The 17,255-nt window shown below is 47.3% G+C and overlaps 7 protein-coding genes across 7 annotated transcripts; 5 read left to right on the top strand and 2 right to left on the bottom strand.

Annotated features, from left to right (window-relative positions):
* Positions 1-1,151: 1,151 nt before the first annotated feature.
* JR316_0012240 (uncharacterized protein) lies at positions 1,152-3,017 on the top strand (the record flags this gene model as incomplete). The annotated part of the gene is made up of 1 exon (XM_047897865.1): positions 1,152-3,017. One exon carries the CDS (start codon positions 1,152-1,154, stop codon positions 3,015-3,017), a length of 1,866 nt encoding a protein of 621 aa, XP_047742754.1.
* A 392-nt stretch (positions 3,018-3,409) lies between these two features.
* On the bottom strand, positions 3,410-4,282 carry JR316_0012241 (uncharacterized protein; the record flags this gene model as incomplete). The annotated part of the gene is made up of 1 exon (XM_047897866.1): positions 3,410-4,282. One exon carries the CDS (start codon positions 4,280-4,282, stop codon positions 3,410-3,412), a length of 873 nt encoding a protein of 290 aa, XP_047742755.1.
* Positions 4,283-5,963: 1,681 nt separating this feature from the next.
* On the top strand, positions 5,964-8,426 carry JR316_0012242 (uncharacterized protein; the record flags this gene model as incomplete). Its single annotated transcript, XM_047897867.1, has 2 exons — positions 5,964-6,053; positions 6,138-8,426. The coding sequence occupies 2 exons, from the start codon at positions 5,964-5,966 to the stop codon at positions 8,424-8,426; spliced, it is 2,379 nt and encodes a 792-aa protein (XP_047742756.1).
* Positions 8,427-9,403: 977 nt separating this feature from the next.
* On the top strand, positions 9,404-10,546 carry JR316_0012243 (uncharacterized protein; the record flags this gene model as incomplete). Its single annotated transcript, XM_047897868.1, has 4 exons — positions 9,404-9,443; positions 9,499-9,662; positions 9,742-10,348; positions 10,404-10,546. 4 exons carry the CDS (start codon positions 9,404-9,406, stop codon positions 10,544-10,546), a joined length of 954 nt encoding a protein of 317 aa, XP_047742757.1.
* A 761-nt stretch (positions 10,547-11,307) lies between these two features.
* Positions 11,308-13,191, top strand: JR316_0012244 (uncharacterized protein; the record flags this gene model as incomplete). The annotated part of the gene is made up of 2 exons (XM_047897869.1): positions 11,308-11,950; positions 12,017-13,191. 2 exons carry the CDS (start codon positions 11,308-11,310, stop codon positions 13,189-13,191), a joined length of 1,818 nt encoding a protein of 605 aa, XP_047742758.1.
* Positions 13,192-14,679: 1,488 nt separating this feature from the next.
* JR316_0012245 (uncharacterized protein) lies at positions 14,680-16,389 on the top strand (the record flags this gene model as incomplete). The annotated part of the gene is made up of 1 exon (XM_047897870.1): positions 14,680-16,389. One exon carries the CDS (start codon positions 14,680-14,682, stop codon positions 16,387-16,389), a length of 1,710 nt encoding a protein of 569 aa, XP_047742759.1.
* Positions 16,390-16,471: 82 nt separating this feature from the next.
* Positions 16,472-17,118, bottom strand: JR316_0012246 (putative prefoldin subunit 5; the record flags this gene model as incomplete). The annotated part of the gene is made up of 4 exons (XM_047897871.1): positions 16,472-16,645; positions 16,712-16,818; positions 16,872-16,974; positions 17,038-17,118. 4 exons carry the CDS (start codon positions 17,116-17,118, stop codon positions 16,472-16,474), a joined length of 465 nt encoding a protein of 154 aa, XP_047742760.1.
* Between the last annotated feature and the right edge of the window lie 137 nt (positions 17,119-17,255).

A 17,255-nucleotide genomic window follows, 5' to 3' on the forward strand; every position in this document is an offset into this window, starting at 1 on the left:
TGGCATCTGTTCAACGCGCATTTCAGTCAGCTTCGGTGTTCCCGTCAAGCAGGGTCCAGTAGTACTAACCACCATGGGCCCGTTTCTCATCGTAATCTTTTTCTGGAAGGCATGGAAGAATATATATAAATTCTTACTGACGAAATATGCCTGCATGACTGTGGAACCGAGTGTTTTTCACCGAGTAACGACAAGAAGAAGATGAAATTATATAACTTTTTACTTCATCCATGATGCATCCGGTGAGATAGAAGCAAAATGCTGAGTCACGGTTATGTTATTCGCGTGGGATGTCCGAGTATGCCTTGGTTTGCTGGTACTGGACATGAAAGTCAACTGGGAACATGAGTGCAAAATCAATGTATGACTGCCATTGTTGAATATTTAATACGATTAAATAAAGGATTTTGATCAATTTTAAAACAAGAAGTACCGTTCAAACAGTCCGGTGATGCTTAGTAGTGGAAGCGGCGGCTACTAGCGGCGGACAGCACCTCAAGGCTCTGCATCGAATATGCCTCAGCCAGAACACACTAACAAATGCATATCTCTGAGAAACAAGTCGCACCTTTGAAGTAGTCGTGACAAGCGTCCAATCAAATCAGAAAAGACAATATACAATGATGTAGGATGCCCCCCAAGTGTCTGTGTTGATCCAAATACACTATTTATTTATCTGAATAACGAACGTGTCAGAGTCTGGATATGGAGTCTGATTAGTATATACCTGTGTATATACTCCAAAACAAAACAAATGATCCACCCCTACCAAAGCTCACATTGAAAAAATTCGAACACAATAAAAGCTTGAAAAATCTGGCAGGAGCAAACCGGATAGAGTCTCTGAAGGTCCGGACTGAATCGAGGCCTTGCGCCGAAAGCAGTGCAAGTATGCTGATCGTGAGAATGTTTCCTTTTCAGTTCTCGGTGGCAAACCAATCATATGTTGCCGTTTATTGGATCCGACTTCAACACTGTCGACCGTTTTGGGTCGGACGACCGGCAGACGGAAGACGAGTTTAGGGGGGACGCTCGAGCCACCTTCTTTCTTTCTTTACCACCACAATCATTATCCACTAGCCATACATTTAAAAACTGCAACCACAGGTGCCATGATAAAGATTCCTCCGAGCCCTACCAACAATCCATATATGGATTGCATCCACAGACCTGATTTTATCAAACTGCCGATAGATATCCAGCGCGAATACGCTGAAGTAAGTGTAGTCTTTCAGAGCACTATGAGTATATGGCTGTGGTCTGACGTGGCCCGTCTCAAACAGCACTATCGGTTTCCAAGCCCAAATCAATTATCTTTGGAGCAAATCAGTGCTCTCCTCAGTGGGATTGATTGGATTCCAGCATTGAAGCATCATGTCTGGATACCAAGGCCCGACTTCAAAGGTGTTACTGTCTCCCGCGATTTGAACGATCTCGAGACATGGTGTGCAAATGCGGTAGTGGCTGAGACCCTGGGCACACAGAAATCTCGATCATTGATTCCTCTAGCTGTCTTATACAGCCTCCTGCGAGAGCAATTCGAGGAGGGACAGGCGTATATGCACGGCCGAGTACCACAGGATGAGGCCAGAAAAGACTCCGTTGCTAAAAAAGGCCGCTATACCGCTGTGGCTTCCATGAGTCAAAAGCAAATTGTCCTGTCTATGGCTCGAATTCGGCTAATTCGCAGTAAAAAATATCTAAATTCTAGACAACCCTTAATAACCCTGCGAGAAGATCTATTGGGACAGATTGTACGGGATATAGCTGTCAAGTCCAATTCTTCAACAAGCACGAAGGACGAAACGCAGCTGGATGAGGTTAAATCTTTAGAAATCTCGAAACTATCTCGAGGCCGAGTGGCAGAGCTGCGCCTGGCCGCTAAAATTTCTGCCCAGTCTCTGCATGACATCAAAGCTCAAGAATCGCGCTCCCTTTCAGCCCAAAGTGGCCCAGCCAGAGAACCACAGCAGACAACCAATGATTCTGTCAGTAGTAAACCCGCCTCATTCAAGTTGTTAGAAGATTCAGGGACGGCAGATCCTGGAGCGAAGACCCCGGGCAAGGCTGCACTTCGCAGAAGTGACAGCATCAAGAGAGACAAGAGGAGCCCTAAAAGCAGCCGTCGTCGTAAGAGTGGACGACGAAAACGCCTCGAACTCCAGGAATATGCAAAGGAATTGGAGACGAGCTTGAAGGTCATACACGAAGCCGATGAGGACGGTTATGAATCAGACGATTTCCAATCCACAGACCCCATGCCACAGGGTGGCATTGAAGATGAATATGAATTTATTCCTTCCGACGAAGATCAAGACTTTGACGTCGATGTTTCCCCGGAGGTTGAAGAACAGACCAGCGAGATTGGTGTCCCTGTGGCACAGGAAAAGCATGGGTCTGTGTCTGGCATTATTGCCGGATTCAAATCAATTTGTGCAGACGCGTCGAATGCGGTCGCGGGTGGTACACAGACTATAGTTTCAGGAGTCCATAATTTATTAGCCATTGGACGCCCAAAGCGCAAGCGCAATCTTGCAGACGAGGGCATTCAGGACGATGAGGTAGTCAACGACCAGACGCCAACAACTCCTACACGTAAAAGGGCGCGGATAGAGCTGGATTTGGAGCATGAACACATTCGCAGGTCGTACACGCAGGATACACTGCCAGCAAAAACGACGCCATCTCCGTCTGCACGATCCGAGAGAAGATCACTCGCTTCCAACCCGAAGAGGAGTTATGCAACAAGGCGTCGTCGCGCGCCGGCGACAAGAGTGACCATCAGTGAATTCGGTCAGATCCAGAGGTTTCCGATGATGGACGACCGAATGGACACCGATCCTCCCGCGAGGGCTTATACTAGGGAAGACGAAACTCAAAACATTTCGACTGTGGAGGAAGCTGGTCCTCCAACCTCGTCGACCCGTCAACTTCCGCGTACAAGGGCAATGGCCCTTTCTTCCTCCAGCCAGTCTGCTCGCCCAACTGGCGTCAAGTTCCCTCTGGGCCGAAACTGAGGACTGATGGCCAACCTTTAGGTCATCTTATACTCTCCTGATACAGGAGTCTGATATCGATACAACAACAACTCCTTCAAAGACCTGGATCAAGGTTTGGAATGGGATTTAATAGCCCAACTGATTGGATAGAAGTTGATATTTCTTATGATATGTACTATGTAGCGTAAGTGGGACTTTATGGTATGCTTCTGGGACTCTTATGTTTTTGCATCATTGGCATCACGAGTTCTGTTAGTTTATGTTTTGACTATATTCCATTTTTCATTTGTATCTTGTATCAATCGCATCACTCAAATAAAGTGATCATTTTCATTTTTAACCTTTAGATATTGCCACGATTTCATTCAGAAGGCACAGCATGTCCGAGTTTATTTCAAGTTCTACTATTACTATGTAGCAGAAATGGGATCCGACGCTGACAATCTGTACTCAGGCGGATGCTCGTATACATCTGATTCATCCACGATCTCCACTACCCGCACGCGTCGTGTGCTAAAATGTCCATCGGGGTTTGCTTCCAGTTCATTGGCAGATTCCTGCCTCGTAACCCTGCTAGGGCCCGAACCGGAATTGGCACGAGAGAATGCGTCTTTTAATCGCTCTATGCTACCAACCACGGGGCGTGTCCGTCTCGTAGCATAGTTGGGAGGCTGATAATCAACTTGCCTGTTAACTCTCGTCGCCAAGGCAAAAGGGCGAGCACGAAGCATGTATTCTTCATTCCTCCTTGCGCGTTTTCGTTTGTAGGAGATTCGGTAACGGTAAAGAGCGGCCAGAATTAATAGAAGTCCAAGACCAGCACCGGCAAAAACAAGAGCCTTCTTCAAAGTTCCATCTATGCTGTCATGTTGCTGGGAGGCTGAAACTATGCCTGTAGCTTGGCCGTTGGGTTGAGAGACGGGTGATTGTAGGATGGGCACCGATAATGTGGAAAGGCTTGATGTCGTTGATAGGGTTGAACCACTGACTGGCGGTGACAGTCCTGGAGATATAAAGGATGATCCAAAGGCTGGAGGTGTAAAAGAGTGTGTAATGGTCGATCTTGCAATGTCAGATGACGATGTGGAAAGGGATTGGAAAGAGAGGTCCCGTGTTGATGGCGCCGAAGAAGTAGAAGAGGTAGAGGGTATATTTAGGGAGTCTGTCGTTGGGGGTATCGGCTTTGCTGAATCAGGCTTTACCACTGGTGTCGGTATAGCTCCAGGCGGACTGGCAGTCAGATCCTTCGAAAATATTGTCGTTGTAGCCGACAAGACCACCATGGTACGTGGTACCAAGATGTAATACGTCCAATCAAAAGTCGACAGCTACAATTCGATGTCGATATGTTAGTCTGTTGGCCTGTTGAGCTTGTGTGATTTTCGATTCCACATTGAAAGCGGAAGACACGAGAGGTACGTACTCCGAAAGAGAGACTATTTGAATTTTTTTTGCCTCTGTTGCGGGATGTTGGATCTTCAAGTTCACCACATTGCGGATGCGTGAAAGGAGAAGACGCCGGTAGACATTAGTGAACACATATACAGGTACTTTCATATGATTGTTGTCCAGTGAGGTGTGATGGGGTAACGATTAACTTCCTTTGATATTCAACTTGGAGAGATAGAAATGGAGTACAGATGTCTTCTCACCATATCAACGCTTAACTGAGCTGTATGAATTTGCTTGCCCGTCTATGAGAAAGGTTAGTTCATGGTGCGGCGATATGAATGGAACAGACCAAGTAGTAATAAAAAACATGAAGGAATCATGGATAGTCATCCACATGTACGACAATTTTTATGATAACCTGAGTAAGTAGGATAAGAAACTTTGCGTTAGCAAAGTAAGGGAAAGGTTCCATCGCAACCTACATGCCCGAGACGTTTTAAAATGCTCCACAAGGAATAAAAATCCAGGCGCTCAGAACGCAACCTCTGCCCCGCACTCAGCGACGATTCATCAGAGGGACTTGATCCTAGACAGTTGTGAAGAGATGGTCGCAGGTGAGCACCGCCGTCATGGAGCGCAATTACACACAGCTTATGCTGCATCAGTCCCGCATTAAAGGTCGGTGAAAGGTCATAATAATCGGATATTATCGAGTAGCCCACTGGTTGTCGTGCTAGGATGCGTTAGTTGTACTACAAAAAAGGAACAAAGGCCTGGGTGAAGAAAGGGATTTAGTAGCACAATGATAGAACTGATCTTTGCTCACATGGAATCCTTTGACCGCATGGTATCCATAATCCATTAGTAGACTGTCCATCTCAGTTGAAATCAAGAGAGGTGATCGAGTGTCATTGAACGTTGAATGTTGGTTCCGCTCCCGCTTACACTGCCACAATCTCGGCAAAAACCGGCGTGCAACCTAGGGGCCAAAGTTGTGTATTGGACCTCTAACTCGTCCAACCCGACCGACATAAACCACACACTCACTGCATTATATTCACAAACCTGTCCTCGAATCATGGGTTTTGTCCGTATAAGCCAATGTACACCGAGCACGACAGCAGTTCTAAAAACACACCAATCCGTTGTTCAGGAAATCACTGATCTCGACCAACTGATTCGCATGCGTCCATCTCAAGTTTGATTGTTTGACTGAGATAAGGTGCTGATATCGCGAATCGCGTGAAGAAGAGCACTCGATTCAGCCAAATCGAAGCAGCAAGCCGCAGTTATAAATGACTGTCAAACCGAATAATCAAATCCCAACCAAGCAATGACTGAGCGCAATGGGACGCATAGTCTGATGGTGATAATTATGCACCTCAGCAGCAATATTAATATATCACATCCGCGTCTATATGATGGCCATCTCATTTCTTCTCCCAACACTCTTTTGCTATGTATTCAAAGCGCAGGACGGGGCTATGCCTGGTTTTGCTGGTCCTTTGCCTGTCTTCACTCCTTTCAATCCTTGTCTTTGGCATAGAACCAGCTCTTCGCTTTCTTCTCGACATGAAAAGTAGCATGGAATCTACTTCTTCAAATCTTTCGGAGTCATCGGTGTCGATAGGAAATGGGGATTACGATCATCGAGATACCTTTGTAAGTTGCTAGACAATTGTAACAGGGTTTGCTAATCCAGCAATTCGAAACCTCTCGTTACCTGCATTGCTTCTTACTTTATAGCAGAGAGAGGCGTTGTTATTATCCCCACCACTCCGCCTGCATTCCAGACAACTTCTAGGCAACCTCCTTGGTACATCAAATGATGCAAAGGACGCTACTACATCAGAGCCTTCATCCTCTAAGGACAGCAGCGGCGTCTCTGGCATCTTGAACGCTGCTGCTGCTACTGTATCTGACACCACCAACGCGGTAACAAAACCTGTGTCTGATGGTTCAGACCCAGCAAAGGCCGTGGTTTCTGATGCTTCAACAGCCGCAAACGGCATCACTTCAGGTTCCCAAGGTCCAGCTAAGGGAAATGTGGATAACAACTCCAATGAAGGCTCTTCCAAGGTTTCCGCACCGACCAACAACAATGATAAAGATGCCACTAAGGATTCTACAACTGGCAATACTACCAAAGGTGCTTCAGCGGACAATAACGCCGTGTCAGGTCTGTTAGGATCGGCAACGGGTGCTGTATCCAACGGCGTAGCCGCAGTAAAGGGCATTGCATCAGACACCACAGGAACGACGGAAGGAAAGGACGCCAGTGCACCATCTCCTGGTATTGCCTCTGGCGTTTTGGACACAGCAAACAATGCTGCTTCTGACGGCTTAAGTACTGCAAAGGCGACCGCGAACGATCCAAGTGCCGCAAAAGGGGCATCCCAACCCCATAACGTCGTTGATGGTCTTTTGGGTGCAGCAGCAGGCGTTGCATCTGGAACCGTAGGGGCAGTACAGAATGTCGTCTCAGACACTACAGGCACCGCAAAAGGTGCAATTTCTAGCATATCGAAGGCAGCGGCTCCGGCCTCTGATAACAGCATTGTATCCGGCGTGCTAGACACAGGTACGAAGGCCGTCTCTGGTACCCTGAATGCGGCCAGCGGCGTCATAGAAGATGGTTTAGGTGCCGCGAAAGAGGTCGTTACGGATGGCGTAAGCGCAGTTGGGAACGTTGTCCATGCCGCCGGTTCAGCTGTTGGAAATATCCTCGCAGACGGGTCAAAGCTTGTCCCAGATGCAACAGGACTCGTAGGAACGGTCTTATCCCAAGCCACTAGTGTGCTTGGGGACGCCACAAGTATCGTCGGTACCCTTCTCACTCAGGCAACCAGTGTAGTTGGGGATGCTACGAGCATCGTTGGTAGTGTGGCTGGCGATGCTACAAGCATTGTTGGCAGTGTGGCCGGCGATGCTACTGGCGTTGTGGGCACTGTGGTATCTGATGCCACCAGCATCGCTGGGGAAGCTACTGGCGTTGTGGCCACCGTGGTGTCCCAAGCCACCAGTAAAGTGTCTAGCGTTATCGTGGGGGCGACAAGTAAAGTAGGCAGCTTGACATCTATTCTAGCGCCGCCCCCTATCCTGACTCCTCCCGTTATCACTTCTACTCCGACGGTTTCTCATTCTCATGTCTCTGTAGAAAGCACAAAGATTGTGCCCCCTGGCGATTCTCCAGAGACCACACAAGCACAGACTTCCCAACCTCAGCAATCTCCCGGTGTTCCCGAGCCAAGTTCTTCAAATGCACCTCCACCTATTGTTACTACCACTCCCCTTCCTCCCTCGGCGTCGACCGAACCGACATTTGTGTCCATATTCATTGCTTCCTCTTCCGAGTCTTCCACTCCAGAATCGCACATTTCACTAAGCTCGGGACGTTTACTAGCCGCAACAATGTCCAAGTCAAACGATCAAACAAATGGCTATACATTGACGATCAATGGGACCCCCTATACAGTGGCACCAACTTCACCTACTGGATCAACTCACCCTGAACCATCTGCCCCAGGCGGTGGAGGTCCAAATTCTGCGCAAGAAGCCACAAGGAACAGAGTCTTGCTTGGTGTTCTTATTGGATTAGGGATGCTCCTTCTGGCTCTCGTTTGTACAGGGATACTATACTATCGCCGTCGCGCCAAGAGGCTGAGGACTCCAGTATACGATTTGGAAAACGAGAAGCATGTTTTCGGAAGACGCGCCAAATTTCTCTCGGAGCTATCGGGACGCACGTCGAACGTTTATTTTAACTCGACCAGGGGGTCATCAAGGGTTTCAACCGTGCTATCTCAGTCGGACTCTTCTTCCATCAGAGAAGAGGACTCAAATGAAGATTGGACGAAACCTGTACTGCAGCATTCGGCGCCTCAGGTCAATTTCGGTATGATATTTTACAATGCTGCTGGACTTTCTGATGATGGAACGGGTTCGGGTCATACCCACAAGCGATATTCTGATACTCCGTCTGAATCTTCAACTGGGAGCAATGGCGGTGAAAGGCACTACTTCACTGCTATTTAAATACAGCTTTACAGTAATATTATGTCTATTCTTTGTTTTTCGTAGTCGACTTTGGTATGGCTCAGACATTGTATGTAGTAGTCACGTTTACCCAACTAGTAGTTTTTGTTACTTCTAGTGTTTAATCTCCTTTTACGGACGGATTTGACGCCATCAACGCAGTACCTGCTCGAGTTGACGACGTAGTTCTACATTTGTATACCGTGGAGCCCCTACAACTGTTCGCAATACGCTACGCGTCGGTCACCAAACTAAGAGACAATAAATCTTTATGAACATTAGTGCCCGAAACGCCATGAGGGAGGTTAAATGCCCGCGTCCTATCACTGATCTTCAGCGTGAAATCAAGGTACTCCCGAGCCATGTCAACCAAGGTGTGCGTGCGTGGATGAGAAGTTCACTAAGACATTTATAGTTTGCATTGGGTGTGAGAAACGGCTCCTCCTCCTGACATGATGGACGCTTCCTTCTTCCATAAATATGCTCGTTGCTTACTACCATCTGTTATCGCATTGGTGAAAATGACTTGAAGAAGGTGATGTAATAGTGCGATTTCTTAAATCAACCATCTTCACCCAACCAACCAACACATTTTAGTCTCGAATTTATGATACCAACTTCAAGCAACGAAAAAGTACAGTTATTTCAGCTGCTCTGAATAGCGGATGTCAGGCATGGAATGATTCGTTGTTCCGATCCAGCCAAAGTGGACAGGGGACATCAGAATCAAGTAAATTTGTGCCATGCATGTCCCATTCGGGTGATCTACAAGTGACGAACAGTCATAAATCCCGTCTAACTATCCAGGGACCGCTGTCGCCTCATGAATCATCTCAGTTTATATCTCATACGAAACTGCGGACATCCGAAGGCAATACTAATAGCGACATTTTCCCGCTTGCCTTCTCTTATTGAATGCTAAACTGCTTGTCTTTGAATCCCTTTCCCCTCAGCCCTCTGGCGTCCTTCGAACTGTGATGCAGCAAACGGGCCGATTTGTACCCTCAAAGTATCACTGTTAGCTCAATGCTTCATTTGAGTTGTTGTGTTTTTTACCTTACCTTCACTATAGTCGCTCTTTTATTCGTCGTTGGAGGCACCTCCCTCCTCTTTTTTTACGGCTTTGACGAGCTGAAATTCGGTTATTTGAACGTCGGAAGCGAAGAGTACATCAGGATGATGGAACAGTTCATTTTGGATGCAACATCGATGGCCACTAGGGAAAAATGCATACATGTTTGTAATCCTGTCTTTCTTTGGAGAATATCCGACTGATCACTCGATAACCTGCTGTACATGTATTTGTCAAATCTAGAGGAGTAATGCAGTGTCACCACAGGCTGAACGATCTTCGAAAGAAGAGTCTGCTGCAACTTTGGCCTTCCTGGATCCCTACTCGCTTCTTAATAAAGTTCCTACGTATACATGTGGTGGAATAATGTGGCGGAGGGATAAAAACTCTGAACATGGTAATAAAGGCAATGGCGGTCAGAAACCAAAACTTGGGCCGGGAGGACCCGACGACAGCAGCAAGAAAAGCCCACCGAGTCCCAAACTCCCAATGCCACAGAACAATCCACCTATGGGCATGCGACCTGATCTACCCGAGATGCCCATTCAAAATAAGCCAAACATTGGTGCAGTGAGCACCCCACATCCAACATCGCCCATAGGTCTGGGTACCCCCGATGCAATAGGCGAGACATTATTAACTCATTCGTCTCCTTCTCCGTCAAGTGCGGTGCATGTCACTACAGAGACATCAACCATTGAAGTCGCGCATACTCTTGTTAATTCCATTCCATCGACGCTCGGAACGTTAGCAAGAACAATAACCTCTCCAGGCCCAACTCAAACTGTGACTGAACGAGTACCACCATCTGAACACACCAAAGTTGCAATAGGAGTCGGAGTAGGCATTGGTATTTTTGCGTTTCTGTCGCTTGTGTTTGGCAGCATAATTTTTTTCCGGCGTAGAGGTGCCAGAATTCCGTGGGGGAGGTCACCAGGTGTCATTGACCGGGAAAAATCAATATTGGCCTGGACGGAGGCGACTAGGACAACCGATGTGTATTTCCCGTCATCTACAAGAACTTCTACATGCCCAGATCATGCGCTAGATACGAGCTCTCTTGCGGGGACCAGCGTTACGAATCGATATCATAGTTTTATATACTCCTAACCAATCTGACTAATGTCAAGTAGTAAATTGAAAAAATACATCGTCTTGCGTGAATTTTTGCCAAATAAATGATATCCTTGACTGTTGCGTTTAAAATGGTAAATGTTGTATCATCAAGTCTTATGATACACCGTCGGACCAGGCGATCTTCTGCCTGTGTCGTGTGGGATGATTGAACTTTTTGCAATAAGCGCTCATCGGTGGCAATAACTATCTTATCGCTGTACTCATAACTAGTTTGTTATTCCCCAGCATGATTGTTATGACTGGAGCATACGGGTCTGGAGGCAACGTGATGGTTTATTTTAGGATGTCACCAGCGTTGGCTATTTTTAGGCACACACAACACGGTTACCAGAACCCATATCATTTGCACAGCGACGATGGTGATATTGACACCTGGCTGGTTTTAATTATATTTCTACAGGTGACATGCCGTTTGGCATATCATATGAAAGAAAACATCCGGCATGTTGTCTCTTCTCACCGTGCGACTCGCATCACAAATTTGGAATATGCGCCACAGGGGTCGGTGGTCGCCTGGATTCGAGTATCTAGGTGGAATCATATCAGCTCACAGCCCACCTTCTTTTTCCAGCAATATCTTGATCAACAGGGATATGGGATATTTATCAATTGAATGGGTTTACCTTGTTTCGTTCTTCCTTCTTCTTTACCACCCCACGAACCGTATGTGTAATGGTTGAGCGAGCGAGACTCCTCACTGGAATTAGCGTCGGTTTCTTACTCACCATTTGTTTTGCTGTGGCTAGCCTGCAACCTTTTCAGCATTCAAATTGGCTGGTCCACCACGTTTCGTATGGGGCACTAGAGCTCAATTGCGAACATATTGGAAATGGTTTTCTTGACATAATCTCTGCCTCAGCGCCACGCCGGTTTCTGCGAAGGGACAATGACAAGTCGAGTGGTGCAGATAATGGAGAGGGGGGGAATGATGATAATAATGGGAAGGACAGCGATAATGGGAAGAGTAATGGAAATGGAAAAGGAGAAGGTCCCGACGGAAAAGATGGTGACCAAGGACATCCTCCTGACGCTGCAACTCCTGATAACCAGACTGGACCTGCTTCTGCCTCACCTAAATCTCCTGGGATTTCCTCTCCATCCAGTGGTCCTGCTAGCAACTCTGCGCCTCCTGGAAACAGTTCTGCGCCTCCTGATACTACCACTGGATCTCCTGATACTACCACTGGACCACATTCTGATCCTAACCCCGCTAAATCCAAACCTGGCGGCAAACCAAACGAGAAAATTTTTACGAGCACTTCCTCTTCTCTAGCTGCTTCAAGCACTTCAAGCACAAGTACAACAAGTTCTGAAAGTCAGTTCGATCAGTGAACTACTAATGTAATCGATACTAACACAATTCTTGTCCGGATAATAATAGCTACCGTTGGCACTACATCGTCTATAACGACGGCGACCACTGCACTCTCTGCATTTACTGTATCATCTGATTCTCCTTCTCCTTCTCCACCCCCACCCCCTCCACCTCCACCTCCACCTACTTCTAATTCTCCCGATTTTTCCGCAGTTCAAGCTCCAGAAACATCTGCAGCTCAAACTTCAGAGGCTCCTGCAATTCAAACTCCAGAAACTTCTGCAGTTCAAACTTCAGTGGATCCTGCTGTTCAAACTCAAGAAACTTCTACAATAACGTTTTCTTCCTCATCAGAATCAACACTACTGCCTTCTCCAGCGGGCAAAAAAATTGATGAAGCAGCGCCAGCGGCAACAAATACAGGCTATGCATCATCTGCGCAGAATCCCAACTCCATATACTCAGACACTGCACGTACGGTGGCCGTTTCTTCTGCCCCGTATCAACCTACTTCTCAGCAAAATTCTGGAACACTAATAAGTGGTCCAACGGAAAGTAGTTCTGCAATACCCGGCGTGGACGTACCGCAAGGTAAAAATAATCATTCAAAGACTATCGCAATCGCTCTCGGAGCCGTATTTGGTGTTTTATTTCTTTTTGCCATTGGCTTGTATCTCTTTATCTGGCACCGGCGCTCGCAGTCAAAGAAACGGCGCGTTCAGCGGGATATGGAAGATTTTGATCACCCACAGACTATGGCTGAGCCCGTATCCAACCCTTTTGAAGGTTTCAATCACCAACAAACTTTTGCTGCGCCTGTATCAAACCCCTTTGAAGATTTCGATCGCGAAGCAACTTTTGCTGCGCCCGCCGTATCCAACCCTTTTGATGGTGGCGAAAAGATGATTAGCTTGAACAGTGGCGCCTCACCTTATGATCAGCCAACATCGGTTCCAAGGGTCACGACGAATCTCTATGTCCCATCGACTATAGATGAAGAAAACACACCACTGTCACAAAGCTTTGATGATTTCTATCAAGTTGATCATCCTACACCGCCAATGAGAGTAAAGGAGAGTGCTGCAGAGAATCTCATACGGGGTCCACCAGATCAGATACATCACAGGTATGGCATAGATGACTCCAAGGCTATTCGCATCATTGACGGGAAACATCACAGTGACTCGGAGGACGATGAGGATAAATTAAGTTGGAATGGAAGGTACCCTATGGCCATATAACAGGGTTATTGGTTTCAGGCTTTATTTTTCTTTTTTTTCTGGAGCTTGGCTTGAGGTCACAGAAGAACGAAGATCAGATATTTGTAGTAAATTAGTCCAGGGAAACAAACTCTATGTATTGTACTTAACGCCGTGGACGCTTCGAGCGATGTGTTATATCGTCTACGTGTATTTTATTATCAAACTATTGTACTACCATTACATGGTTACTCATACTGACAGCTCAATGATTTTTGTAAGTGCTTGACAAGCCTGCCAACGAAGGGCAAAAAGGTACTTGTATAATTTCCGAAGTTAACAGGATTGAAATAAGCATAGCCTCCGAACACTCGATAATTGAACTCTTTATGGACTTGTTTACAGGAACAAGCCTCGGTAATAGCTCCTGTGAAGCAAATTAGACGCTGGGCCTCCGACATCACCAGTTATCACCTGTCATCAAAAGGAGGTCGAATTGACTGCGGCCTTGACGCAGAAACATCGAAGAGGAGAAAAGGACGAACTTTAGGGTTATTTTTATTGTACTGGATCTGGTATACATTATATTTCATGGCCTCAAGTTAAATCCTGAATACAACTTGTGATAGCAACGACTTTGGATTTGAGAAATATGTCGGGTTATTTTTAGATCACCAGCGAAGTGAGACGCGTTGAAAGCTATTTCCAGCTATTTCGCATATTCCGTAGCCGAACAGACATAGAGACGGTGACCCCGAGCGGTTGGCACATGTGCAAGCCAGAAAGCAGCTGAAAGTAGCATATTCACAGTAACTTTTGCTTTTTCTCAGCATATCCGAGCTGGAAGCTTAGGCGCTGGGTCCGCAGAGGCATGCCAGTCGGGAAAGCTCCGCCAATGTTCCGCGACCATGTGATGATCTACATACGACTTCGGTGACGTCAATGGACTTTTTCGCGTTTGCTCGCTTAAATCAAAGGGATGAGTAAAAGCGCGTCACAGTGTCAGCCTTCGGGACCCAGGAGAGATAGGGGCGAAATCGGAGTCCATATTACCGCTACAGCGACCGTTGCTCCCGTTTCCTGATTCTACCTGGGCCATGCTGCGATAACGTTAAGAGCTAGCCACCACCATCGTCTGTGAAGTATCGCTGAAAGGAGACCACCGTTTACACTGCAAGCTACCAGGCCAAAGGGAACGAATTAAAGGCATTACTACGGAACAGACCAGTAACATTATCGAGGTTGCGATACCGGCATAACGAAGGCCCCACCTAAACCCAGGACCCATCGACTATTTATACCCCAACACCTACGTTTTTCAAGCCCTCTCGATCCTTGGCTTGTCAAATTTCTGTTCGCCCTCATTGATCCAACGCCACATTCGAGGCGGAAACAAAGATTTAGTATTCTGGTGGAAAGTAAAGTGCTTCGGGATTTCAGCTCTACACACAGGCACACATTCTAGAATCTAATTGGCAGCGCAAGGCTGACCGTATACCCACAACTATCCTTTTCTCGACGACAAGGACAATGCACGACTACATGCTCACGCTCAATCCAGCGGACTACTTCTCGACAATATCATGGCCCCGACCGCCTAGCTATAAATTCTCCGACCTATCCACCTACCTCTTTGGAGTGGCACGTCATTCGCAAACGACTATTCACGCCTTACCCCCAGAACTATTGGAACACATATTCTCATACTATACTCATGTCGACGATGAAGATATCCCAGGAATCGCGAGTGGCATTATTTCCACCCACTGTATATCCGCACGCCCACGGGCGTATGCAAACCCTCTCATACTCGGTCACGTCTGCTCGCGATGGATGTCCATTTCAAGGAATCAACAAAGGCTGTGGACGAAACTGTATGTCACGGAACCGGAATCCGCGAAACAGGTCGCAATGGCGAGATACTGGCTCTCACTCTCTGGCACGTCGCCTCTCACGCTGTCGCTGAAGATAAGTAGCGCACTGGCGATGAGTCATGCCCCCTCCTCAGCTGAGGGCAAAAACCGGGAGAAATCGAGAGCAGAAGCTGTGCGCAGATATGTCGATCTCTTCTTGATGCGATACGACCAATGGCAAAGCATCACAATCAAGCTTTCGGGGACCACCTATCTCCCTTCATTGCTTAACTGTGGGCCAAATTCCATCATATACGTTCCAAAAGATGCTCCACCAATGCTCAAGCATGTCGACATTGACTACGGCAGTTGGATGTTGGGCGACAGAAGGAGACCCAATGACGCCATGCTTTCTGTGCTCTACTCGGCTCCTGGGCTGGACTCTGTCTCGTGGAGTGCGCAGTGGTATGCACCAACAAAGCTTGTGACACACGAGGTTTTTCCACATTGGAAGAACCTGAGGAAGTTGGTGTACAGGCAGGGATATTCGTATAACACGTTGAAGGTGGCTGATGCAATAGCACTTCTGGATGCATGTCCTCTGCTGGAACATTTCGATGCGTTGTTTTACCCAGAGCACGGACATGGAGGTACGCATGAGGTGCAGGAGCTCGTTAAACATCGGAACCTGCGTGTGCTCGATCTGACCATCATGCAATCGACCGCGGCGGTATTATTCGACTCGCTGGATTTACCCGCTCTAGAGGAAGTGAAGATCGAATTCCCATCTGATTACGGCAACACTGTTAACTCTGCCTTTGTGGGTCTGCTGAAGCGATCGGAGTGTAAGTTGCAAAGGGTATTCTTCGACAACTCCAATGGTGGTACGGACAGTGAGGTTATTCTTGAGGTGCTCAGGTCGCAGCATCTCAAAGATCTCAAAGTGTTGCAACTGGCGGGCGTGAGGACTTCGGGAGTAATGAGGCTGCTTACGAGACGAGCAGCCGTGGAAGAGACACTGGCCGTTCTCCCTCTTCTGGAGAGATTGGACTTCCAGAAATTTGCCTATGGAGATTCACCCTCGATCGACGACGTGGAAAACATGATCATGTCTCGGACAAAGCAAATAAGGGGGCTGGGCGTCGGCCGTCTAAAGAAAGAAGGCCATGGAGACGCACTTACTACACTTGCGCGTGTAGAATTGCAGCTCGGGGAGTTGGGGACATGGGATTACTATCGGCTGGCAAAATTGGGTAGTCGGGGAAGTAAGATCGTCCTTACGGATATGGGCACGAGGAGCGAAATGAGTGTTCCTCCAATCATGCAAGTTCTCAGTGGGGTGCGGAACTGGATTATGCCTGGGGCAAGGTTTGCGTGGGATCATTAACTAGCAACGAAGGTGTGGATAGGGGAGGCGTAATTTTGGTGGGAGCGAAGTAACATGCGGGATGTAAACGATCACCCATTTCTCAACTCCTTCCAGTCGGACCGCCCTGCGTTTCTGCTTGTATTTTTTGCTGGAGGACGCTGATGATGACGTTCATGTTTTCACGTTTCTTATTTATGGTCTCTTCTAGGGTGTCGACGTTGGTGCGGATGTACTCGACTTTGCTGGAGTAGTGTTTCGCAGCTTCGGCGCGTGTCTGTACAATTTATGGAATAATGATAGCGTAAATATGTAGCTTTAATGAAATGTATGTATCTCTTACCTTTCGGACGTAGTAGCCCGTCCCTATATCCACTATAACGTGCTCCGAGTCCGAAAGTTTGCCTGGAACGTACAACGAGTTGGTCAAGGGTACGAGTATGGTTTTCGCTGCATCCGACACGGTGAGCCAATGAAGAAGTATAAAAGGGGTATTCACGTACATTTATGCTCAGGCTTTACCTGGTTGACATTATCGAGGCATGTCTTGAACTTTGCCTGCGCCTGTTTGAGCTGCGCGAATGAGTTTGTAAGATGATTCAATTCCTGTCAGATTTCGTCAGTTATCATATTATCCACAGTCTACGCAGTTCCCGTGTGCTGCCTTACCTCTTCAAGCTGCTTTCGGACTTCAGAGAGCTGCGCGATGTCAAGATCCGCAACACTAATAGTCTGCTGGGGCTGCGCCATCTTGGTTTGATTGAGAGGGTCGACGTGACGTGACATAATTCAGAGTGACTGGGCTTTCCCGTTGAGCTTGACAGTCCCACGGCTTCAATTCAAGTTGTCAACCAGAACGAAATTGGAATCGCTCTTAGCTTCTAGCT

The sequence above is a fragment of the Psilocybe cubensis genome, chromosome 12 (genome assembly GCF_017499595.1).
Source record: "Psilocybe cubensis strain MGC-MH-2018 chromosome 12, whole genome shotgun sequence".
Classification (NCBI taxonomy): domain Eukaryota; kingdom Fungi; phylum Basidiomycota; class Agaricomycetes; order Agaricales; family Agrocybaceae; genus Psilocybe; species Psilocybe cubensis.